The sequence below is a fragment of the Terrapene carolina genome, unplaced genomic scaffold (assembly GCF_002925995.2).
Source record: "Terrapene carolina triunguis isolate 2854851 unplaced genomic scaffold, T_m_triunguis-2.0 Scaffold58, whole genome shotgun sequence".
NCBI lineage: Eukaryota > Metazoa > Chordata > Testudines > Emydidae > Terrapene > Terrapene triunguis.
Genome location: NW_020664409.1, coordinates 3,691 through 29,159, shown reverse-complemented (window position 1 = coordinate 29,159; position 25,469 = coordinate 3,691). Strand labels below are relative to the sequence as shown.

The 25,469-nt window shown below is 41.4% G+C and overlaps 1 protein-coding gene across 1 annotated transcript in view; it reads left to right on the top strand.

Moving 5' to 3' along the window:
* F13A1 (coagulation factor XIII A chain) overlaps nt 1–25,469 on the top strand; it is a gene marked incomplete at its 3' end in the record, with an annotated part of 85,489 nt that overhangs the window by 58,090 nt on the left and 1,930 nt on the right. Inside the window, exons 6-12 of the mRNA XM_026647283.2 lie at nt 1,290–1,397; nt 4,073–4,247; nt 9,237–9,375; nt 16,025–16,128; nt 19,009–19,097; nt 20,026–20,179; nt 22,949–23,236. Of these exons, the coding sequence (XP_026503068.2) occupies nt 1,290–1,397; nt 4,073–4,247; nt 9,237–9,375; nt 16,025–16,128; nt 19,009–19,097; nt 20,026–20,179; nt 22,949–23,236 (1,057 nt within the window). The remainder of the gene's footprint in view (nt 1–1,289; nt 1,398–4,072; nt 4,248–9,236; nt 9,376–16,024; nt 16,129–19,008; nt 19,098–20,025; nt 20,180–22,948; nt 23,237–25,469) is intronic.

The window sequence follows — 25,469 nt, the reverse complement described above, 5'->3', positions numbered from 1 at the left end:
TCGCGATTGCGGCTTTTTTTTTTTTTTCTTGCCGCTTGGGGCGGCAAAAACCCTGGAGCCGGCCCTGTCTAAGATGATAACTGATTATTTAATAATGAGTTTCTGTTAAATGCCAAAGAAACCAAATTAGTGCAATTGTGGTTAGTAGAGCCAAGGAGTTGAATGATCATAAATGTACACTGAGTTTCTTGGTTGATACTGCATTAGAGAGTGCAACAATATATCAGTACCTTAGATAGGTGCTGACATAATCAATTCAGTTTTTCTATTTTAGATCAATTAGAAAACAAAACCTTTATAGCATATTCGTGTCTTTAAGAAATGGATGCATATTGTATATAGCGCCTTCCCATTGCTCTTATGGAATTAAATGAGTGAGGAAGAGCTTTGTAGTTCATAACTTTTGATGTATGTGTCAGCCTGCAATAGAAATATAACTTTGTTATATGCATTTTCAGTGAATACAGAAGCTGATCATTTTATTAATGCACATTTCTCTGTCCCCTATCCTCTTCCAGGGGACAGCAGTATTTTCTGCTGCTATCCAATTTCTCCTAAGCAAATTGAACTACACCAAAGGGCAAGTTATTTGATGATGGATTCTGGTCTATGTAGGCACCTCTGCCCCCTATTCATTCCTGCGCTTGTTATTACTGGATTTCAGAAGTTGGAGTCTTTAGACGATGTTTTTAAAGAAGACCGCTTTAGGTCACTTGTCATTTTCTTAGTCCAAACTGCATAGGCCAGAACTAATCAATATAATGTACCTGATAGCTAGTTAATTTTAAACACAGGTATAAACATATTACTTTTTAAAGTATGGAGACTTTGCCCTAACTTTGGTAAAGCATTCATCGTTCAGCTTTGGGCACTGCAGTGGCTATGTCAGAAAGGTCCTCGTAATCAACAGGTCTAGGACTTGTGAAGGACACGGAGTTCTCTTTGAATAGATCAGCATTCTTCTTGTTGTTGTTAGAATTTCCTATTATATTCTTGATAGCCACTTAAAATGTTATGTAATGTAAAAATTACTTTGTTGCCATAACCTTTAAATGTCTAGATCAGAACTGACTTGAAAGCAAGACTACATTTTCTCATGATGGAACACTTCTTGCTCAACGTGGATAATTAGTAAACAAAAAAACCAACAACCTGTATATCCAAACACTGAACTAAAACATGACCTTGATCAATTTATTGTAGGGGCAAAGAATATTAGCTTCCTATTTGCTTTCCAGAAGAAGAACTGAAGCAGCCTCTTTTCTTTTTTTCTCTTTCCTTTTATTTAGTTTGAAGAGGGCATTCTGGATGCTTGCCTACACTTGATGGATAGAGCAAAACTAGATCTCTCTGGGCGGGGGAACCCAGTCAAAATCAGTCGCATTGGATCTGCAGTGGTATGCAATAAAGTCCCGGAATGTATTGGAAATGACATGTTTTTATTTATTTAATTTTTTATTTCTATTTTGAAAGCTGATCATGAATGGCCACTTTGAATAGGTGGAATCTCACTTTCCTATCCCAGTGCACTGCCCTAAGGTCAGATCTGACTTATTCTTATTGCTCATGCTGAGTTCTAGAGACCGCCATGATTGATGTCTCACTCCAGGAGGGATGATATCTTAGTGTCCGCCCATCATCTGTGTCTGACACTAGGACCCACTGATAGAAGTGCCACTTTCAGACATCGCACTTCTTGATGTGATGGCACTCCACCTGGCACCATGCCAGTATTTAACAGGTCAAATAATGGATAACGTCCATCTTCCCGGAGCAGGGAAGACAACATGGTGATTAGACTGGGAGTCAGGAGGCCTGGATGTTCATTCCGACTGTGACCTGGCTTTGGTGTTTGGCCTCTGGAAAGCCACTTCACTGCACCTCAGTTTCTTCATTTGTAAAATGGGGATGATGATAATTATTTGTTGTAATTAGATTGATCGGGGCTGCCAGCAGTGCGAGGCACCCCAAAGGGTGAGAATCGTGACCCTGGACCTCCTTCACCATCCAAGTCTGTAGGTGAAGGAGCACACACGCCACCCTGATACAGGATGCAAAAGCCCCTGTTAAGGCATGTGTGCCCAATACTTCTCAGGATTCCTGCTTGTGCAGGTCGACTCTGCAGTGTCCCTCTTTCCCCTTTCCACCCCCAGCCATTCTCCCTAGGGCTGCATCTTAACAGCCACAGTGTAGCCTTTTAGTGACTGGTTATAGCACAGATTAAAGATCAAAATACTGCACTGTCCTTGAAATGTGCCTCGTACAGTATGTCTCCCATGACAGCTAACTGGATGCAACCCCTCACTCTTTGGTTTTGTCACTGAATACTTACCTTGTTCCATCCCAGGGTTCACAGGATTTTCTAATTAGAAAACAGTAGTTAATCCAACCAAAAGCTTTTAAATGAAAATTGTGATTTATTTGGCAAGAGTGTAGTTGCTGTGCATTAACATAATTAAATGGTACATGGCGAATGAGGTTTTTCACACAGCCTCAACTGATTTGGTTCAGATTGCTACTAACTAGGAAATGTATTGCTCATTAATGACTATCAATTCAGTCATTAGTCAGCAAAATTCCACATATAGTCTTACCAGGAGAAAACTTACACAGCAAAATCTTTCTTGTTTTCGTGTGTGCTAGATGCATGCTATTAGATTCAGCTCTAAAAATAACAGTGGACCTGTTTCTTCTCTCACACCAATATAAATCAGGAATAATTGTATTGCAGTCACTGGATTTACACTGGGGTATAAGTGAGAGGAGAATCAACCCCAATATTTCTCAGTAGGATTCAGAGTCACTTATTAGTCTATATTCACTTTCCAATGAGCATGCTTATTAATAGTAAACCGTTGAAAACTGCCAATATATATATGTTGCATTTTGACTTGACTTCACCGTTTCCGCCCCCTTTCTGGCAAAGAATCATGTGTCCTCGACTTGATTACTCCTCCTCCCCCCCGTTGGAGGATGGTACATCCCCAGGTCCCACTTCAAGTGTGACACTTCCATAGAGTGTTAAACTACCAGTAGAAAATACACTTCATATAAATGAATAGTCCATGACAAACAAATGACAGCTTAGGATGTCTGTGTCAAAACAGTTCCACCCAGTTAATCATTTGGTGACATGATTGAAACTTTCAGTCATTTGGTCCAGTGACCATTGGACTTGAGCATTTGTCCACCTGTGGGATTTTTCAAAAGAGCCTTAACAGATTAGGTACCTAACTCCCATTGATTTCAGTGACACCTAAATGTGAAAAACTGACCCCAAGTGACTAAACGATCTAGGTATTTGGCCAAATGGTTAAAGTAGAGAACTAGAAACCAGGAATTCTGAGTCTTAATCCCAGCTCAGACACTGATTTAGTGTGTTATCTTAGGCAAATCAATTAGCCTTTCTATTCTTCTGAAGATGATAAAGAATGTTGAAATTCTTGGATGATAAAAAAAGCACCTCATCTGAAGAAACAACATAATGTGGGAGAGGGTTACAACATTTCTAACACACAGTATAACCTCCCTCCCTAAAAAAGTATTTGTACAAAGGTTGTATAGAAGAGACCGTATAACTTTTTTTTTACATTTTTATATCATTTTATATCTTTTAAATTATTTTATCCATTGCCCTATGCCACAATGTCCTCATAGCAGGCCACTACCAAAATCCAGTGATCTCCTTCTTTGTAAACAATGGGAAATGTTTTGGAAACAACTTACATAATATTCCTAAATTATAAGGGAAAGAGGCCATTTTGATCATCTAGTCTGACTTGCATAACACTGGCTGGAGGACTTCCCTGAATTAATTCCTGTTTGAACTAGAGCATATCTTTTAGAAAACTGTCCAATCTTGATGTAAAAATTTTCAGTGATGGAGAATCCACCATAGCCCTTGGTAAGTTGTTCCAATGGTTAATTATCCTCACTGCTAAAAAATGTGAAACTTATTTCCGGTCTGAATTTGTCTAGCTGCAACTTCCAACCATTGGAGCTAGTTCTACCCTTCTCAAATTTTAGACATACTTAACATATAGGGAGATTTACAAAATTTCTTTTTCGTTAGATCAATGCTAAAGATGATGAGGGCGTGGTTGCTGGCAGTTGGGACAATATTTATGCTTATGGAGTAGCACCGTCAGCCTGGACTGGAAGTGTAGACATCCTATTGGAATATCATAGCTCTGGTATGCCAGTGCGGTACGGTCAGTGCTGGGTCTTTGCTGGAGTCTTCAATACATGTAAGTATTTTAAAAAGTGGTATTTTTATCTAGTGCAGATAGTTTTTAGATCTAAGATATTTGTTGGCTCTACAATGTTCAAGAATAAACAGTAGGAGTTATTGCCATTAGATGGCTAAAACAGCCGTGCTTTGAACATGCTTGTATGCTTTCAACTTTTTTTTCTCTTCTACAAGAATCTTCTAGCTATCTAAAGTCTGTCTTTTGCATCTAAACTGGCTGGTAAAATATGTGTTTAGTGATGTGTGGGCAATGGGGGCATGATGGGGATTGGGACAGGTGGAGACTTTGTAAATGGAATAGTTATTGTTTTCCTCTGGAAATCTGAGATGGAAATCATGAATGAGTGATCTCGATCTAAACCCACTGTGGGCAACTGACCACATCACAAAGCCATTGCACTGTATGGCACAACTGACAGTCTCTCTTTGCTCAAGAAAACCTAATGACTGGAATAGCAAGGATTCTTCTTGGCAAGACCGAGGTGCATTGGCACAGCACCTGTAATATTCTGTGTAACTGACACTATCAACACTTCTTTGGAGTTTGTGAGCCAGCCCTGTGGAGGAAAATACTGGCTTGGTGTATCATGTATCTGGTGCACCAAGAGGTTAAACTAAACGATCAGATCAGAGTTTCAGTGTTGCATCAAAAGCAGAAAGGTTCTAGGTTTCATAGCCCAGTGAGGGAAAGCAATGCTTATCTGGTCATAACTATCACTGCCAAGTGAAACTGTAGGAGCATCATACCAAATAATCACTCAATACCGGTGTCAAACTATTAGCCTCTAGAGGCCAAGAAAGACATATGCACTGTGAGACATGTGAATACTCTGCCCATGCCAAGATCTTGGAGTACAGAGTGTTTTCCGTAACTGGGTCCAGGAAGATTATGCCAGTGTACAGAGATCCTCTATAGGTTCAAAGCCAGCATAGCCGCTCTTATATCAATGTCCCTGCTACCAGTGTAAGGGGCTTGGCTGGAGTATAAAGGATATGGCTTGGGTTTCTCTAAACCCCACTGATCCCCAACTTCTCTGTTGTCCCACTAAGATGACTGCCAGCCTGGTGACAGAGTGGCACACAGTCAACCCAGGATCAGTGGATGACCATAAAGGACATCTTTGCAACGCCTCATTCTGAGCTGCAGCCATAAACTCATTGGCCAAAACCAAGGGTCTGGGACTCCATGTTTAAGTTGTTAAGAAGAAATTAGAAAAACAAAATAACCCAATGAAACCCTCTCACTTTCTCTTTGATGTTGTATCCATGACCTATACAGGCACATCAGTTTTGTTTGCAGTATATTCTTATATCAGTGATGTTACCCATATTGGCAGACCTGGAAGTTGCATGATTAATGCACTGAGCAATTAGGTTAAGATTATGCCTCATTATCTGTTTCTGTTTCATACCTTTCTGGATCTAATAAGACAAGGGAAAACATAGGCCAGACCCTTACCTGGTGTAAATCACTGTAGTTCTATTGACTTTGGGAGCGATGCCAATTTACATCAACTAGGACTTGGCCCTCCCCAAAGTGTCTGCTGCTGAACAATCTAGGAATATGTGGATTTCTGGAGTGGGATGATTCCTGGTTGGGAGCAAAAGTAAAGCCAATATACTATGATCATAGTCAATTCCCCATGGAATTTCAATTACCAGCTGTTTGCAAGTATTGATAAACCTAAACAAAGATAGTAAAAGCAACAGCAAATCTTCAGAGACCATGCCACTCTGAGAGCTCCAGCTAATTGCTGGAGGAAGACCTGAAAGGTTTTTGAAAATATTTGTTCCCTTTGATTTTTGCAGTAGAAATTCAGGCCTTGCCTAGCATGGAAGACTGTATGGCCTTGTCAACAGTCAGCTGTTTCTTAAAATTTCTCACCATATCACTGCCCCGGTACAGCTCCAAAAGTAGTAGCCAAGAATGTGTGGTATAGCCCTGCTCATAGCATGAATAGCCAGTGGAGAATTAAGCCTCTTAAATTGTGAGGGCTGCCAATCTTCCACCTTTGACAAGTACTAAATTCGTTATTCCTGCCCACTGACTCCCCAAACAAAAGTAAAAATTATGTTTTATAAAGTGCATCAGCCAGAGAGCTAAACCTGAAACCATGAAGTTCTATTGTTGTGGAATGGTTACAACAAGAGAGAGACATCCAAAACCTTCATTTCTGAATATTGAGAAGTGTGTGTGTATCTTTAGTTTAGATATACATCTCCATCTGAAACACACACACTGTAACAAATACCATACTTATATCAGGACTAGCAGGGCTCCAGTACAACCTTATCTTCTACATGCTACAAGTGTTGTGATCATGCCACTGCTGGTAGGTACCACCTGCCATTTGAAATTTCTATAGCCATTGGATGATACATTTTCCCCAGGACACCCTGCCACCTCAATCCTGCAGTACACTTAAAACCTCCTCCATTGCAGACATCCCATTATACACAGCGGGCCAAATTTTGCCCTGTGAAGCACAGGTGCACAGCTCCCATTGGGACTGATTCATTTCTGCATTCCTCTAGCTATACCCTATTTATAAAACTGAAGTAATGCAATGTAGATTCAGGGCCACCTGTATTGCACATCTTAGGACAGAATCTGGCAAGGTAGGCCTACTAACGTAACAAGTTCAGTTAGAGATCTCGCATGCATTGTTGTTACGAAGCCAGATGACAAACAAAAAAAAATGGATGACTAGCAAGTTAAAACGCTAGGCAGTGGCATATCTAGCATATGGCTGCTTACATGAAAAGGAGCCACTGCAAATGAGCGTCAAGAAGATGACAGCGAATATGGGGAAGGCTAAGGCTAATTCAGCTAAAATGATTGCTTTGAGTTTTGAGTTATTTGAAGCTTGTAACATTTTATGACTGCAATTGCAACCAATCCAGTTTTTCAAGGTTACCATACTGATTCAAGACAATCATCTGTTTTAAAATGCTAAAACATTCTGGAGAAAAGTAAGCTAAGTCTTTGATCTTAAAATAGTCAGATTAATTATTTTCAATGAGCCCCGATGGCGCTCATGTGCTGGAAGTCTGGGAGGGCATTTGAAAGAAATTTAATCCATAGGTACTGTGACGGACTCAGGCCAGAAGGATATAAGAGGGTAGTGGAAGGCAGGTATATCAGCCTCAGAATGAGCAGAGCCCTGTTCCCTGGATAGCCAAACAAGGGCTACTCCAGGCCAATCAAGACACCTGACGCCAATTTAGCCAGTTAAGGTCGTTAGGCTAATGCCGGCACCTGACCTCAATTAACTGACAGAGGGTCAGGTAAGACTGTTAGGCTAATGGAGACAGCTGGAATCAATTAAGGTCCCACTTATACTGCTTTAAAAGCTCTCCTTTCCAGTTCTCTCGAAAGGAGCCCAGGTGAAAGGAGCTGGAGGAGAGGAAGCATTACTGTACCCTGAGGTAAGGGTGAAGCTTGGAAAAGGGGAGTATGGGGAAGTGGCCCAGGGAATCAAATCAGCGTCAGTGGAGGAGGGAAGCCGCTAACAGCTGCTATCATTAGGGTCCCTGGGTCGGAACCCGGAGTAGAGGGCTGGCCTGGGTTCCCCCCTTTCTCCCCCCCCCCCCCATGATCCACAGAGATCCCTTTGAAAGGGGAAACAGACTTGGATCCAGGCAGGAGAACAAACTGTGCCTAAGGAGCTCTAAGGAGCAACAGAGATTGTGGGTATTCCACTTTCCCACCTCTCATACAGGCCTGTGATGAAAGTAGCTCAGTCTGTAACCTTTGCTGCCTTACTGGGAAAGGGAGGTCATATTGAGGGCCTCAGTGAGCTTCTGAGGCCACTATATCCGCCAGGAAGCGCGGGACCCACCAATACAGGCTTGGAGCTTTGCCACAGTACGTATGAGATGAATGTATGAGATGCATCCAGGTAATTTGTCATCAAACAATTTAAAACAAATGTGTGCTGTTGCTCTTTATTGACATTAGCCAAAATAGTACCATATAGGGCTGTCCAAACTTTTCCATTGACATTGTTTTGTGACAGTAAATTGGGTTTTCAAGCCCCTCTCCTCCCCAAAACAGTATCTGCCTTCTGTGGAAACATTTGGCTTTTCATCCAAAAAATGAAGAACACAAATGCTTCTCTGAAAACTGAAATATGCAATTCAGAAATGCTGCTGCAGTGTCTCATGGAAGTTGTTGTTCAGATGCCTCAGACTCCACCTCTCCCCCTACCCTGCATTCTTCTTTGAGAGCTGTGCGTCCCTGGCTGGACTCCCATCTCCTATGCTATACCATGGCCATGGGACTCCCATGATGCACCGGACCATCTGAACAAGAGCCTTAACCTGATTACATCTTAGCTTTCTCATCCATAAAAATAGAGATAACAATTACTAACTTCACTGAAATGTTCTGGGATTTAATGCATTTTTTTAATTCATGTGAGATCATCTAATAAAAGGTGATTACAGAAGTTCAAAGTATTATTACTGAGCAATTGGTTCAAATTATGTAATGTGCTTTATTTAAACTCTGACTCTGACACTTGTAAATTCAGTTTTCTATCTCAATATCAATTGATTTCTGTTATATTCTTTGGATTCTCTAGGTTCCTCCAAATGTAACCTTGGAAAATTCCAACTAAACTTAAAACCAAGAAACCTTCTAACTGTTGCCCTTCTAATAAAGTCTTCCATTCATTTCAAAGTTTATCACTGCTGGAAGGTCCAGTGTTTACCCTCTATTGTGTCTTGTTTTTTGGGGAAGCTAACTCTTACTTTTTCCTCATGTGCTTCGTGTGTGTGTGTGTGTGTGTGTGTTTTACAAATGGAAAGTATTGAAAGAATAAAGGCCCCGATGATCTTTCCATCCTCCCACCCTGCTTCTACCTGCAGTATACCTATAATCTCCTCCAATCTACCTACCCATCCTATCTACTCATCCTCTTGCCCATGTATCATCATATTGCCTCATATCATCCTTTGCATTTCCTTTCTCTTTCCACTCCAGTTTTGAGGTGCATAGGGATACCTGGAAGAATTGTTACCAATTATTCCTCTGCCCATGATAATGATGCCAATTTACAACTGGATGTCTTTGTGGATGAAGAAGGGAAAGTGGACTCCAAACTCACAAAAGACTCAATCTGGTGAGCTGTCCCAGCAAACCTATCATCTCTGTGCACATAAAACATGACAGATGATCGAGGTTTAGTTTGTCTCTGCTGTATACCTTAAAGAATACTGCTAGATTATAGAAAGACATAGTTGCAAACTGTGGAATAAAAGCTAGTTAATAAATAGGCCAATGAATGTAAATTGCTCAACATGGAAAAAGGCAAGGGATCAGTTCAAGAGTCAGCATTCAATGTACCACACATATAAGCAACTTGGAAGAGAGGGTGAACACTTAGGTTTTCTAGAGTTCAGCAATTATTGCCACTTAACAGAGGGCCCAATCTTTCTATATGTTGGGTATCTCTAATTTTGCTGGTATTCGGAGGATTTCATAGCTTGGATTTAAGTCGTGATCCAATGTCCATTGAAATCATGGGAAATTTTCTGTTGCTTTTGATAGTTTCCTATTTGCATGTTTTATTTAAATTTGGTACCTGCATCCAGAGTTGCAGCTGGACAAACTTTAAAATAAATCAGACACATTTTTAAAAGATACAGGACAGGTCTCTTTAATACTTCGATTAGCTTTATAAAAATAACAGGATATCTGATCAGTGTATTGTTTGAGCCAAGACCTTCTTAGGTTTGCAGAAGACAATTCTGCTGTTTTCTCCCTCAAACTTTCCCGTTCTCCTGTCTGGAGTGAGAACAGCAATATGTATTGATTAAGTGCTACATTCAGCAGAAATGATCTGTGGATTACCATACCACAACGTCTCTCTTTCTGTGGAGCAATGAATCTGCCTTCTATACACATTCCTACATTCAGTAGATTCTTGTTCTGCCCACTGTTAATATTCCTGATTTGTGTGAATGATTTCTTCACCTTATCAGTAAAATAATATTCATTCATCAGGATGCTTCATTAACAATCCAAGATCTGGATTCTTTATAACCTAAAAACTGGAACAAATCTACTGTCCCGAGGACAAAAAGACTGAGCCTATTATAATTGCATCCCTGATGTCATCTCCATGAGTTCCATTGTCAGCGGGGAAGGATCCAAGTTTTGGAATCTATGTAAGAATTACATGTCAATTTCCAAGGAAAAATTCTCTTTCATGATAGCATAAATCAGTGCATCTCACAGAACCACCCATGTGCCATCCTATATGAATTGCACAGAAAACAAATAGTTCTGTATCTAGAGAGACAAAGTGGGTGAGATAATATACTGGGACCGGCACAGCTACAACAACATTACGTAGTTCTGTGTCTGTAATATACCTATTTTGAAGCCTATACTTTGGGGTTCCAGGGTTCCAAAATTAAAATTTAGCATTTACTCTAATGATCAGAAGACATTAGAACATTTCTATAGGTATGATTCTCCTGCAACTTACACTGGTATAAATTGAGAGTAACTCCATTGAAGATACAGTGATGTATAACTGATATGAGAGGAGAATCAGGCCCTGTGTATATAGCCAAGTATTACTGCAGTATGTTAGACACTCTACTGACCGCTTCATCAAGCTCTTTTTCCCTTTGTACTCAAAGTCACATTTGTCTTAACTGCTTGTGAATTTTTCATTTTCTGCCCCCACCTTTTCATTTCCCTACCATTTTTCAATATTTTTCACTTCATTCAATAATTGTTCAATTTTTCCTCTGAAGCTAGGGACAGATTCTCAGCAGGTGTAAATAGATGAAGCTCCATTGAAGACCAGGGATCTGTGCCAATTCACTTGAGCTGAGGAACTAGCCCGCAATGTTTTACACCTCACATTTTATATACCTCTTTCTTTGTCTTGATTACTTTGGGAACTTCCTTGTTCTTCCCTTTCTCCTCATAATGTATGTATTGCTACATGGTGCACATAATCCCTTGGGCGTACATTAATTTATCTTACAGCACTTTCCGTTTCTCCTCTGTGTCCTTTCTCTTCATTACCTTGTACCACTCTATGGTAGCTCTAACTCAGACTTTAAATGGTTTGTGTCTTATCCTTGACGTTATTTCAATGTAGCTTTTTGTTTCTTTAAGACGACACGTTCAAGGTATTTATAACAATTTTTGAAAACAATTTCTTGAGTTTTCTTTTTTAATTTATTTATAATCCCTACGTAATTGGAAGTTAGGATCTCTTTCCTTTATGAACATCTATATCAGCTGACTGTTTTATTCCCTGGAAATGCAAAAGATGGATCTGTGTTCCTATTTCAAACACCCCCAGAATTCAGGGATGTTTGGATCCAGGATTTTTGTTCAGACCCCTCTCTAGGTGTGGGGCTGCACTCAAGTGCTTGGCATCTGATATTCATTTACTTATTTTTAGAAAAAAGCACTTTTTCTCAGGATGAAAACATATATAAAGAATTACAGACTTTTCCAGAAGTTATTTTTAAAAACTTGGTCAGATTACTATCATTACTGACTGCTTCTCCTTACTTTAGTTTTCTTTTAATTATGTACAGATATTTAAGGAATATACCTTGAAGGGATCCTACTATCATGCCTTGATCCTAGTATGATCTCCAATCCCTGTTAAAGTCAATGAGCCTCCATGTGAGTGCAGGAGCTTCTTCCATGCCAAGCTCAGTGTAGGATGGAGGCCTCAGTAGAGATCCTTTCTGAGGTGTTGAACTCCACTCTTTCGTGCTCCACCCTCTCTCTCACTCCAAAACCAAATTTCTTGTGGTGTGAAAGACAGGTCTTCAGCGCTATTCTCAATCCTAATGTCCTCTCTCATCCAATATGTCCCTAACCATATGAACCCTGTAAAGTACTCTTCTTAAATTGTCTGCCAGGCATAAAACCCACATGGTCATGTTTTATTAGTTTTTTCTATCATTTTGTTTAGTCTCTGGCTGGTTTAGATATAAAAGCTACAACTTCAGTTTAAATAATTGTCTATATATAGGGCCAGATCCTCAGCTGCTAGTAAGCGGCGTAGCTCTATTGAAGTCAATAGAACAGTGCCCACTTCACCAGCCAAGCATGTGGCCCAGTATGTTTTGGAGCTGGAAGGAACTTTAGATTACCTTTTAGGGATGGAAGAATCCCCCAAAAGCTGGGACAGTACAAGTGAATATCTATCTATCCAGCCTCACCCAATGTCATCATACTTATTTATCATTTGTATTGCAGTAGCATATATAAATCTCAATCCCATTGTTCCAGGCACTATACAAAACAAAAAACACCAGTCCCTGCCACAAAGAGCTTACAGTCAGGTTATTACATTGCAGTGTCTACTCGCCAAATAAGATTAGTTTCGTTCATGGCTCCCTCCCCGCTGTTTCTTACATTCTGTCCTTTTGTCACACTCAAAGCCAAGAACACTGAGTTTGATTCAAAGTTGGATTTTAAGTGCTTCAGGGCAGAGGTTGTCTCTTCTCACATGGCATCATCATGACTTTCAAAAACCCACCTACCAGATAGCGGTTCACCAAAAGCTTTATGAGAATGACTCAGTACGCCACAGTATCAAAAATTCTAGTTGTGTGCGTCACTTTTCTTGAATAATTCTTTTTCTGTACTCCTGCTTCATTAACTCTCCTAACTGACAAGTTTTTCCCTGATCCAAGCATTTATTTCCACTTTGAAATGTCTTGTTAGACAAGCCTCAGATCCCACTGACTCCTCTCCATTTCTGTTTTTTCACCTATTATTAATGAAATGGTCGGAGTTTAACAATCCATTCTGGCTGCAATTTTATTGCTAATATTGCATGCATTAGGGAAGTATCAGTGGCTACACAGATGCAATTTTAGTCATATCTGCTGGCAGGATACACATAATTTGCAAAGAAAATTGCTACTTTCCCCTACTCCATTTTTGGCAATAACAGAATTCAAACACTTGGTTGATTCTTGAAGCTGTTGCGAGAAACTCGTGTTGGGTTTTTTTCCTCCTTGTTTGTGCTCTCCCTTGAGCTCTAATAAAATTTCAGAAAGAAAGTTACAAGAGCCTTCTTTTTCTTTAGGGCTGTTCATGTTTGAAACATTCTGGACAAATTGTAAATGAGATGACCTGGTGGTGTTTTTCAAGCATCCAGCCAAGTGAGGGCATTTCAAGTCTCAGTGCTTAGATTAACCACTTAAATGCCTTTGAATATAACGCATGTGGCTCATGGAACAGCACTTGGCAGGGGCGCTGGAACAATTGGTATAGTGGGAGTGCTGCGAGCCATTGAACCAAGCTGTAAACCTTGTATATAATAGAAACCACTTCAAGCTAAGGTGTGCGTCAGCAACCCCAGCACCCCTAGTTCCAAGACCAATGGAACCTGGCCCCGTGGAGCTATGACCTCTCACATGGGCAACCATAGCATGTGGGCTGGGAACTAATTAGAAACTAAGAGAGCTGGGCCTAGTTTTTGCTTACATGGAAAACCTCCAAGGAAAACTTAGCAGCACGGCACTAGTGATTCAGTTGGGGTCTCTCTAACTTCTGCAGTATTACCAAGGGAGAGATGGAAAATTCTAACGTAAATTGCTTTTTGCGTATTTTTTTACAGTTAGACCTAATCATAGAAAGGGACCTCTAGCAATCATCTAGTCCATGACTCATGGCAGGACTAAGTTTATCTAGACCATCTCTGACAGGTGTTTGTCTAACCTGCTCTTAAAAATCGTCAGTGATGGAGATTCCACAACCTTCCTAGGTAATTTATTCCAGTGCTTAACCACCCTGACAGGAAGTTTTTCCTCATGTCCAACCTAAATCACCGTTGCTGCAATTTACGCTCATTGCTTCTTGTCCTATCCTCAGAGGTCAATGACAACAATTTTTCTCCCATCTCCTTGTAACAACCTTTTAAGTACTTGAAAATTGTTATAATGTCCCCTCTGTCTTCTCTTCTCCAGACCAAACTAACCCCATTTTTTCAATCTTCCCTCATAGGCTAAGTTCCCTGTAAGCTGTGCAGCTGCCTTCTTAGCACCACGCAGGCGCTCAGAGAACTTGCCTGGGGACCTGCTGCGGGGGGGAACTACAACCCTTTTTTGTCAGCCATGTCCCCAAGAATGGGGGCTGTGAGAAGGGTGCCAGTCAACTCTATCTCAGAGAATGCCTCTATGCAAGAGAAATCCCTAACTGCGCATGCACGCTGGTGTTAACACTGCTTTGTGCCTCCTGAATGGTATAAAGCAGAACTAGCCAGGCTGATGACTTGGTATATCTTAAACAGAGGTTTCAGTACCAACTATACAACTGGCAATATGCACAACTATGTTCATTCTGATGGGTAAAACAAACAAACGAGCTTGTCTGGTTTCTGTGTAAAGTTGCAGGTGCGGGTTTATTAACTGACCCTGCACTGGATATAAACAAATATTTCCCTAACTCCTTGTAGGTCATTTTTGAATGCTTCAGACCAAAGACTAAACTTTTTAAAGAGAAATAGTTGCATTAGTTTGCGGACGATACCAAGCTGGGAGGGGTTGCAAGTGCTTTGGAGGACAGGATTAAAATTCAAAATGATCTGGACAAACTGAAGAAATGTTTTGAAGTAAATATGATAAAATTAAATAAGGGCAAAGGCAAAGTACTCCACTTAAGAAGGATCAATTGCACACAGCCAAAATGGTAAATGACTGCCTAGGAAGGAGTACAGCAGAAAGGGATCTGGGGGTCATAAAGCAAACATCATTCTGGGATGTATTAGTAGGAGTGTTGTAAGCAAGATACGAGAAGTAATTCTTCTGCTCTCCTCCACGCTGATTAGTCCTCAACTGGAGTGTTGTATCCAGTTCTGGGTGCCACATTTCAGGAAGGATGTGGACAAATTGGAGAAAATCCAGAGAAGAGCAACAAAAATGATTAAAGGTCTAGAAAACGTGACCTATGAGCAGTGTTCCCTCTAATTTTTTCACCTCATGTGCGGAATGAATTTTGTTATGTGCACCAATATGCAGGTGATGTGTGCCCCCACACCTGCATATTGATGCACATAACAAAATTCATGTGGTGGGGGTGGGACCGAGGGGTTCGGCGCGTGGGAAGGGGCTCAGGGCTGGGGCAGAGGGTTGGGTGTAGGGGGTGAGGGCTCCAGCTGGGGGTGCGGGCTCTGAGGTGGGGCTGGGGATGAGGGGTTTGGGGTGCAGGAAGGTGCTCTGGGGCTATGGTGGGGAGAGTGGACTCCCCCCAGCTCTCTCTCCCCACAGCAGCACCTGGGCTGGGGGGTTTGTGGGGGGAGAGGCATCTCTCCATGCCGTGGCAGCTCCGGGGCTGGGACCGCATGATAGGCACCCTTTCCCCCAGCAGGTCTGGGCCAGGGCTGGGTTTGGGGTTGGCTGGCCTGCCTGTGCCGCGACTGGGTTCGGGCCTGTCTGGGCCTCCCCACCCCGGCTGCAGCTGGGTTCAGATGGGGTAGGGGCATCCCAGCCGGTCAGGCACGGCAGAGTTGGGGGCCAGGCTAGGTTGGGGCTGGGGGAGGGATGTGCAAAGAAGGCTTACACCTACCTTTCTATTGCTCCCCATCAAGCTTTAGCAGGCACCAAATTATTGGGCCTGGGGATCTGGCTTGATCTGTCCTCTGCAACGTATAAACTGCTGAACCCAGGAAATTCTTATGAGATTTTCACTGCAACAGTGAGTCATTAAGACACAGGCTTGTTTTGATATTTATTTGTATGCTTCAGTGTTGAATATTCTTGTCTGTTCTCCCATGTAAGGAACTATCACTGCTGGAACGAGGCATGGATGACCAGACCTGATCTTCCCGTTGGTTTTGGAGGATGGCAAGTCGTAGATAGTACTCCTCAAGAAAACAGTGATGGTAATCCTGCATGCAGTCTTTGTATTTTAGTCCTTAGACTGAAGTCGGCGGCTGTGGAGAAGATTTGGAGATGTATTCCACATTCTCCCGCAATAGATATAAAAGCACCAATTATCTCAGCAGGCATAGAATTTGGCCAAAGGAAAACAAGACACGCTGTGCCATAATTCAGCCATTCTTGTTGGGTTAGGCAGTATACCAAAAGGTTTTGATGCAACCCATGTATAACCTTGACTTCTGTTAAGGGGGGACAGCATACTGTTTCCCATTGAAAGCATGTTCAAAGCAGAATTTCTGTGCATACTGCTAGGAATAATAGGAATTTTATAATGGAAATTACTTTGAAAAAATCACAGGTGAGACATGGAAAATGTTGATGAAACCACAAACTTTATTTAATCAGATTTCTAAAGTGCCCTCACCATAGTATTTAGGTGTTGGTCCTACATTTTGATACTGATTGTTATAGGCTGAGACATATTTACACCCCCCTTCAGTAAAGGAATGGCCCTCGCACTTCAGCCTCAGGAAGTGGCATAAGCAGAGCTGAGTGACGGCTTCAAAGGTGGGGAGAGACTGCGGTATTTTCCACAGCACGGCCACCCAAAAGTCAAAGGGCTCAAGGAGAAAAATGGAGAAGTCATGGGACTCCTGATTTCCATGAGCCCTGTGACCAGCTTGCAAGCCAACTTATAGCACAGTGGAGTGAGGGAAGGGAAAGGTGCCTGATCCAAAGAACATTGAAGCCAGTGAAAGGACTCCAATTGCCTTCACTGGAGTTTGGACCCAGCCCCAGGAACGTTAAATGTATTTGTGATAACAGAGCTGCCCTGTGGAAGAGTGAGAGGGGATGTAACAGTTTCAAACCAAGTATTTTGGGTGTATATAATATATGCCATAGTGCTAATTTCCCTCTGTAAACTCCTGTGGTTGCATTCTGTAGATGGTAGAGAAAAATGAAAATCCACTATTGCTGTTACATTTCCTAATTTCCTCCTCACTCAGTTCAAACATAGATCCTTAAGACAGCGGCAGTCAGATGTTTCCTAGGTTCACACTGACAGACTGAGCTTCTCCAGGCTTGTCAGCTTTAACTCAAATCAACTCATACTGAATGACATTTCCAGCAGTTGAGGCTTATGCTAAACAGTGAAGCAAAAAGTGTGTCATTAAGGTGCCAACTGTTAGAGAGCTTCAGATTTGGGACTGGATGGTTCACTGAGTTGGTAATAGAACATGGAGCCTTTCCCATCTAGGTCAGTTGTGGCTATACGTTATTACCAACAGATAGCTGTTCTGTGGCCTAGAGCATGTGAAATGAGTTGATGCTATCAGTCCAGTTCCTAGCAAACAGGTCTCCGTGTCATAAAACTGGCATTAATTGACAGTTGCTGACAATCCCAGCAGAGAAGAAAGGACTGAATGACCTCTGAAGTAGTACCTATGGCTGAGGATTGAGGCATGCTCGTGGGGCAATATGGAAAACGTGGAGCAACATGTCGGTGCTTTATCTGGGGCTAACCAGCGGAAAAAGGGCCTGATTCAGCACTTAGTTACTCCAGTTTTGCACAGATGTAACTCCACTGAAATCATGGTGAATAGGGACCAAGTTCTGTCAGTTCATCACTTTTCAGAAACCCCCAAATCACTTTAAAAAGGTAGATGAAAACATCACCGTTTTCAAGTAAGCATCAGGGCCATGATCTTACCTTAGCTGAATTTAGCACACGTGTGTGTGCATGCCTGTGCACCTGTGGGCAAGCTGAGGTTAGACCATCAAAAAACTAGAGTGGGGAAATATTGCGGGGGAGGGGAGAAGTGTTGTAAAAGCTTTTTTCCCCTTCTTTAAATAGCCTCAGACACTGAAGGCCTGATTCTGATACTCTTATCACACTGAGTAGTACTTCACTCTGCAAGTAGTCTCACTGCCAGCAGAGTTTGTAAGGGTAGCAGAATGAGGCCCTGAAAGTGGAAGGGAAGCAAAGTTGCCATTTTCATTAAAGAACCGCTTTGTCGCTGCATCACACACTTAGCACAGGAGTCAAAAGGCACCTGCATGTACCAAGTATAATATGCTGTCTCTGCAGTACAGATACCAGTGGAATATTATGCCTGCAGCAGAGGAGCTAGGTTCTACTTAGTGTCATAAACCCGACTATCTTTTTATTTCATGTATATTGGAATTGGAAAAGGTTCAGAAAACGGCAACAAAAATGATTAGGCATATGGAACGGCTGCTGTATGAGGCGAGATTAGTAAGACTGGGACTTTTCAGCTTGGAAAAGAGACGACTAAGGGGGGATATGATTGAGGTCTATAAAATCATGACTGGTGTGGAGAAAGTAAATAAGGAAGTGTTATTTACTCGTCATAACACAAGAACTAGGGGTCACCAAATGAAATTAAGAGGCAGCAGGTTTAAAACAAACAAAAGGAAGTATTTTTTTCACACACCGCACAGTCAGCCTGTGGAACTCCTTCGCAGAGGATGTTGTGAAGGCCAAGACTATAACAGGGTTCAAAAAAGAACTAGATAAGTTAATGGAGGATAGGCCCATCAATGGCTATAAGCCAGGATGGACAGAGATTGTGTCCCTAGCCTCTGTTTGCCAGAAGCTGGGAATGGGCGACAGGGGATGGATCACTTGGTGATTACCTGTTCTGTTCATTCCCTTTGGGGCACCTGGCATTGGCCACTATCGGAAGACAGGATACCATTGGTCTGACCCAGTGTGGCCGATCTTATGTTCTTATTTTAAGCTAATGGTTTTGGCTACTTGTTTTTTCCCAATCTAGCACATTCTAGGTATTAACTTTAGTTAAAGTTAAAGAGAACAAATTCAACCTTTTATTTCTCTTCCCCCTCTACTCTCAATTCAGGTATGTATAGATGTGGCCCTGCGTCCGTTCAAGCTATTAAACATGGTCATGTCTGCTTCCAGTTCGATGCTCCTTTTGTTTTTGCAGAGGTATGTACCTGAAAAAATAGTGTTTTGAGTGATTTAAATGGGACAGTAAGTCAGTCTCTAGGTATAATACATGGACTGCAGTGTTATTTCCCATACAACCCATGTAAAATAGAAATCCTAGAATTATATTTAGATCAGTAGGTTTGATATGACACTTGTGAATGATAAAATTCACCAATCACTGCTTGCCAAAGGAGTAATCAGAAGAAGTTGCTCCAGTTGAAATTAAACCACAGTTACCAGAGCAGCAGAGAAAGTTAGTCGCTGCTTTCCATAACACAATCTGCATTAGCTCCTGCCTCTCATTAAGGACTGTAACAGCAGGCAGGCTCTGAAGCTCTGGGTGGTGTTGTAAACTCTTTGGACCAGGGCATGTACCTTTCTGTATGTGTTGACAACACCTAACACATTGTGGGGCTCTACTAGAATGCAAAATAATTGTGCTCCTGCTGGGACGGTGGGGCCCCTCAACTCAGGACAGTACCTTTACAGGCATCATGGGGACTAGACTGGCTGCCAGTATTTCTCCATCTTCAGAAATGTGTTATTAAATAGCTACTGATTATTCAAAAGGACACAGTGGGCCAGATCCACGGCAGGTGACAATTGGCTCCAATGACTATACATGGAGCTATGCTGATTTACACTAGCTGAAGTTCTGGCCCTGCAACTGTATTAGGAAATCCACATGTCAAGTGTATCTGACAGCTAGTTTAAAATATTACCAAATTATCATTAACATAAGCCCTTTTTGGAAGTGTTTTGGGCCCCAGTTCAGCAAGGTGTTTAAACATGTGCTTAATTTTAAACATGTATCTCGTCCTGTTGAAATCAGTAGGACTTGATGATTGTGTCATTGAGTCAAGGGGAAGACATACTGGCTTTAAACCCAACAGAAGATGTAATGCTTTGTTGTTTAATTTTATAGGTAAATAGTGATGTTGTTTACTCAAAAGCAATGAAAGATGGGACCAGAGTGATTGAACACATTGATAAGACCCACATTGGGAAATTAATCTTGACCAAGGAAATTGGGAGTGATAGAACCAAGGACATTACTGAGCAGTACAAGTTCCAGGAAGGTAACTTACTGCATATGGCAAAACAAAGTGTATATACTGACGTAGATTTTTCTTAAATAGGTCTCATGTCATTGATATGTAAACCTCTAGCAAGGTGGGTTCTCACACAGCTTTCTCCAAGTGGTGTGGAAAACTTTGTGCATCTTAATTCCACCTCAGACACATTACAAATCCTTCTGTAAGAACATCTCCTTAGGCTGTCACTCCAAAACATCTTGGACAGGAGTTGATAGATCTGGAAACAGAGGGTAACCATGGATGAATTTACTTAATTCAAAAGGAATTTATGCTTTTAATACAATAGGTGAGACTTTGTGGCAAAGATCGCTCATATTCTGTACTCAAATGCTTTAAACATGGAGGCCGGACATTCAGTTGGTGTAAACTGGCCTGGCTCTATTAATGTCGATGGAGCTGTCCTGATTAATGCCACCTAGATCTGTCCTGCGTCATTAAGGCCAATCCATTCAGAGAGTGTGAGGATCTCCTTATGCTTCACCCTACCCCATGAAGTTTCACCATTCTGAGGTATGCACTTCAGTAAAGACATTTCATATCATGTCTGTCCCACTTTGCTATAATAATTCCATACATTTGCCCCAGATGTAAATGTGTGGTGTTGCCAAAGACAACATGGGGCCCTTAGTTACACTGAATACAGACAATCCTCCCAGCTGGGGACTAACATTATCTGAAGCACATTTATGTGTGTACTGAAGGACCAGAGTCAAAACAGTTAGTAAAAAAATATTTATTCCATGAAGAATTATAGTCATATTTTCCCAAAATGCAGTTAACATTCTTACGTAGGCTAAAAAGTTTGCTGGGCCTTCTGTCCTGCGTACTGTTAGCAAGAGGTTAGGTCTAAACAGGACTCTGTCATTGTAATGTTTTGTGGAATGCCTTTTTGTGGGAGAGGAGAAAGGCATGTTGCATACGTGCTGTTCAGCTCTGCCATGTTCCTGTTAATTTCTGACATGACACAAACTACATGAATGTAATGTAAATGAGATAGTAAACTCTTCAGGGCAGGGATTGTCTTCCTGTGTGTTTATTCAGTGGTGAGCACAATGGGGTCCTGATCCTGATTGGAACCTTTGGGCACTATTACAAGACAACTAATTATTAAAGTCCCTTTTAACAGAGAACTGGCAAACATACACAGTCATGCTTCATTAATTATTGTGCAGATGAGACCCAGCTGAACTCATATGCAATCCAAGTGCCAGTCCCTCAATCTGATTCCACTGTCCACAGTTAAAAAAATTAAAAAATAAAAATACACACCATTAATATGGACAGTGTGTGTGTTTGGAAGAGGACATTTACAAGTGGTTTTTCATCATCCACATCAGAAGTGTAACAGGGTAGTGTGACCCTTAAGAGTAGTGGTGACTAGGGGTTAGCCCATCCTAGGTCACATGACATGGCCCTTTAAAATTTTGGGAGGTTTTGAAGTATGCAAAGCCCTAGGAAATAAAAAGTATTGGTGGAGAGGAAGTGATCCCAGAAATAAGTAGCACGTGGGAGAAAATCAGTTACTGTTTCTTTAAGGGCCAGCAAACAAGAATTTTGCAGAGTGGGTGAGGCAAGGCTCTTCTCTTACCCGACCAATTGGGGTGAGCTGAGACAAGGGGACTAGCTAATTTTTCATCATCCACTACAGAAGGTCTGACATCTTGGGTGACGGTAATTCCTTACGGGCTTCCTCCATGTCAAATACAGTGCCTTGGTAAGTGCTTATTTTTTTAACAGAAAAGGGATGAGTGTCACACAGCCCTACCACCCTGAGACTGTTTCCAGTGCTAAAAATTAAGTCCACAGGGTTGTGACACGTGTCTAGAATCAGATATACTCAAAAGTAGGTAGTGTTCTTCCATCTTCTCTACTAATTTATTTTAGCAACACTCTTCCATTCATTTGTGATATTAGAGAAGGAGCAGAGAAGGAGCAGAATAACATTTTAATCCAACATAAGATGTTTTACCCAGGACTGCATGGTTTGGAGTACAGAGATTTTGCTTTCTAAGTCCCACTGGTTAATTGAGTTTAGGTTGATAATGAACCACAGTAATTATTATCTGACTATTGCTTCAAGTATTCACTACTTATACTTCACTAGTCACACAGTGTGACTGATCACCGACGTCATATGGTAGCATTTCTGCTTCATGACTGGATGATTCCCAAATCCACAAGCTATCAGCATGGCTCAATGAACGCTTCAGCACAAATATTCAGGCAACTGCAGATGTGCATGAGTATTTGGAGCATCCTGTCTTTCTGTGAACAAAACATTCACAGAAAACAAATAAGGCAAAATATCATTGAGTTGAATTTGCTAATTTTTATTTTTAAAAATTGCAAGTGATTTTTTGTTTTTTATTTGCAATAAATCTCTGACTGGTACCATAGTTGAAAGTCTCAGCAAAGGGGGCCAAGAACTGAATGGACATGGAGACTGAACTACCCTCTTACTCATAAATGTGGTCTCTTTAGTACATTAGCTGGTCAGTTTGGTGGGGAAGCATACATTACCCCTGCCACTGCTCAAATTGTCCTCTACCTAGCTGCAGATCTCCAGAAACCTAAGGGCCAGATCCTGAGATCATTAAGGTTAAGGGGAGTCTTTTCATTGACTAATGAGCTTTAGATCTGGCCCATGATCTGGTAGTTTTTGTAAGCACTGAAGTAATGGCACCATTATGAACCTGGTAATTAGGTCCCCTTGTTTCAGGTTTTTTTAACATAATTTCCATCTTGTCCTAGGCACAGAAGAAGAGAGACTGGCCCTTGAGACAGCTCTGATGTATGGCGTTAAAAAGCAGGCTACCCAGGATACTATGGAGCCGGCAGGGACCGAAGTCGACATGGACTTTCAAGTGGAAAATGCAACACTTGGCAGTGACTTCAAAGTCACTGTAACTTTCAGAAACAACAGTCGCAACCATTACACTGCAACAGTCTATCTGTCTGGCAATATTGTGTTTTATACGGGTGTCACGAAGAATGAATTCAAGAATCATACTTTTGATGTGACACTGGAACCCTTGGCATGTAAGATGGGGAAAACTTTAAGTCTCGGCCTTTGGTTTGCTTTCTTATCTATGTGTGCTGACACCAGTGAAATCCCCTCCAGCGATAGGCCCAAATTACATACCTTGGATAGGGCCCTGGAATGGGAGTCAGGAAACCTGGGTTCTATTCCTCACTCTATGTATTTGCCTGTGACCTTACCCAATATGTGAAATGGGGATGATAATGCTTATCCACGTTCAAAAAGTACTTTGAGTTCTACAGATTGAAAGTGCTGAATTATGAAATAAGTGATAAGGATTGTTATTATTTAATGAGAGAGAGAGAATGGGCCCAGGTGTTAAGCTGTAAGATGTCATTTTCACATCTTTGACCATCTTGTAATTTCTCTGAAAGGAAAGGGACAACTCTGGTTCTCCAGGTGGAGGTTACAATGACAAAATAAAAGCAAAATCTTTCCCTTATCTGAGAGAGCCCTACAAAAGAAAGGAGTAGAGTGGCACTGGGTGCACATCTGGCACAAGAGCCATCGTGCAGTTAGAGCAGGTGTAGACAACCTATGGGACGTGTGCCAAAGGTGGCATGCAAGATTTTCGGTGGCACTCACATTGCCTGGGTCCTGGCCACCGGTCTGGGGGGCTCTGCATTTTAATTTAATTTTAAATGAAGCTTCTTAAACATTTTAAAAACCTTACTTACTTTATATACAACAATAGTTTAGTTATATATTATAGACTTATAGAAAGAGACCTAAAAACATTAAAATGTATTACTGGCATGCAAAACCTTCAATTAGAGTGAATAAATGAAGACTCAGCACACCACTTCTGAAAGGTTGCCGACCCCTGAGTTAGAGCATAGGATGGTTCAGGACAGGCTATGGGAATACAGTGTTAGTGCATATTTATGGCAATCTAAAAAGGAACAGCATACATCCCTGGCCAGTGTGTGCTGCTGACCACAGCATATGCGCTAGCCAGCTGACGGCACACTCCCTATCTGAGATACCATGCACCCTGTGGGGCATGCTGTGCTGGTGGTACCCCCTTTCTAGCACTCTCTGGACTGTTAGGGAGAGATCCTGCCCTGTTGTTTGCCTGGGATAAAAAGTTCCCTCTCATCCATTCTGCACGTCTTAGGGCAGGATTTTCCCCTACAACTGTAAATTTCTATTTGGAGCTTGTAAATCTCTATAAAATAATCGTCCACTTAATGGAAAAGTAGAGATGGACCCTAATCAAAACTTTCGCTCCAGTCTCATATGATGAGCCAATAGCTATTTGTTGGTTGTTTCTAACTCATCTGATTCGTTTGTGGGTACTTAGTAACTGTTAATGTACTTTCTCTCTGCTGCATTGAGTTGTTCCAACCGATTTTAATATAACAAGCAATTTTTAAGTGCTTTGAATCAATTATTAAATGTCGCCTGTAAAGTTGTCAAACTTTTTAAAAAATACGTGGCTAGCCATTAAAGTAAATCAATTTCAGCTCTCGACTAAACTCTCATTTGCAATCCCATTGCATCCCTATAACTCTGAGAAGCATTTAACCATAATTTAGATGTTCAGTATAGATGTGCAAATATCTCAGCACTCCCTCTGTTTTCCAAGCTAAATTCCACAGGTCAGATTCAGCCCTGTGCTTAGGTTCCATGTAAGTCACTGTGATTCCACTTAACAAAGAGTTTAAATGATGCAGGGGCGCTTGGTTGAATCCTCTGCACTAAGGTGAATTTACTAGGATACGTTTATAGCCACAGTGCTCATTTTTGCTAAGCTGTGGCATGGTACATAAAACTGCTATGGAATGTTTTAATAAATTCCAAACTCTAGTGACTGATGATGATGAGTGAATATAGACTGGGCCTCCATCTAGAATAAGCTAGCATACCGGGGTAAATTGCTAGGGTTGCCAACAGTCCCTTATTATAAGGGACATACCTTATTTTTTCATCTCTGTATGACAAGATTGGGAGTTGCTGAGTGTTGCAAAAAGCAGCAAGAAATAGCCCTGGCAAATGTAGGTGAGTACTGCTGCTTATTATTATTAATAATAATTAATAATGTCAGGAGGACAGGTGGGGCGAGGGTGCTAAGAAAACAGTCCCTTATTTTTTAAATACAATGTTGGCAACCCTCAGAATGGCCTTAACATATTTTGAGGAATGTGAGTAGAATTTGTAGGTTTAGTGACATAGCAAGAAGTAAGTGTGTGTGTGTGTGTGTGTGTGTGTGTGTGTGTGTGTGTGTGTGTG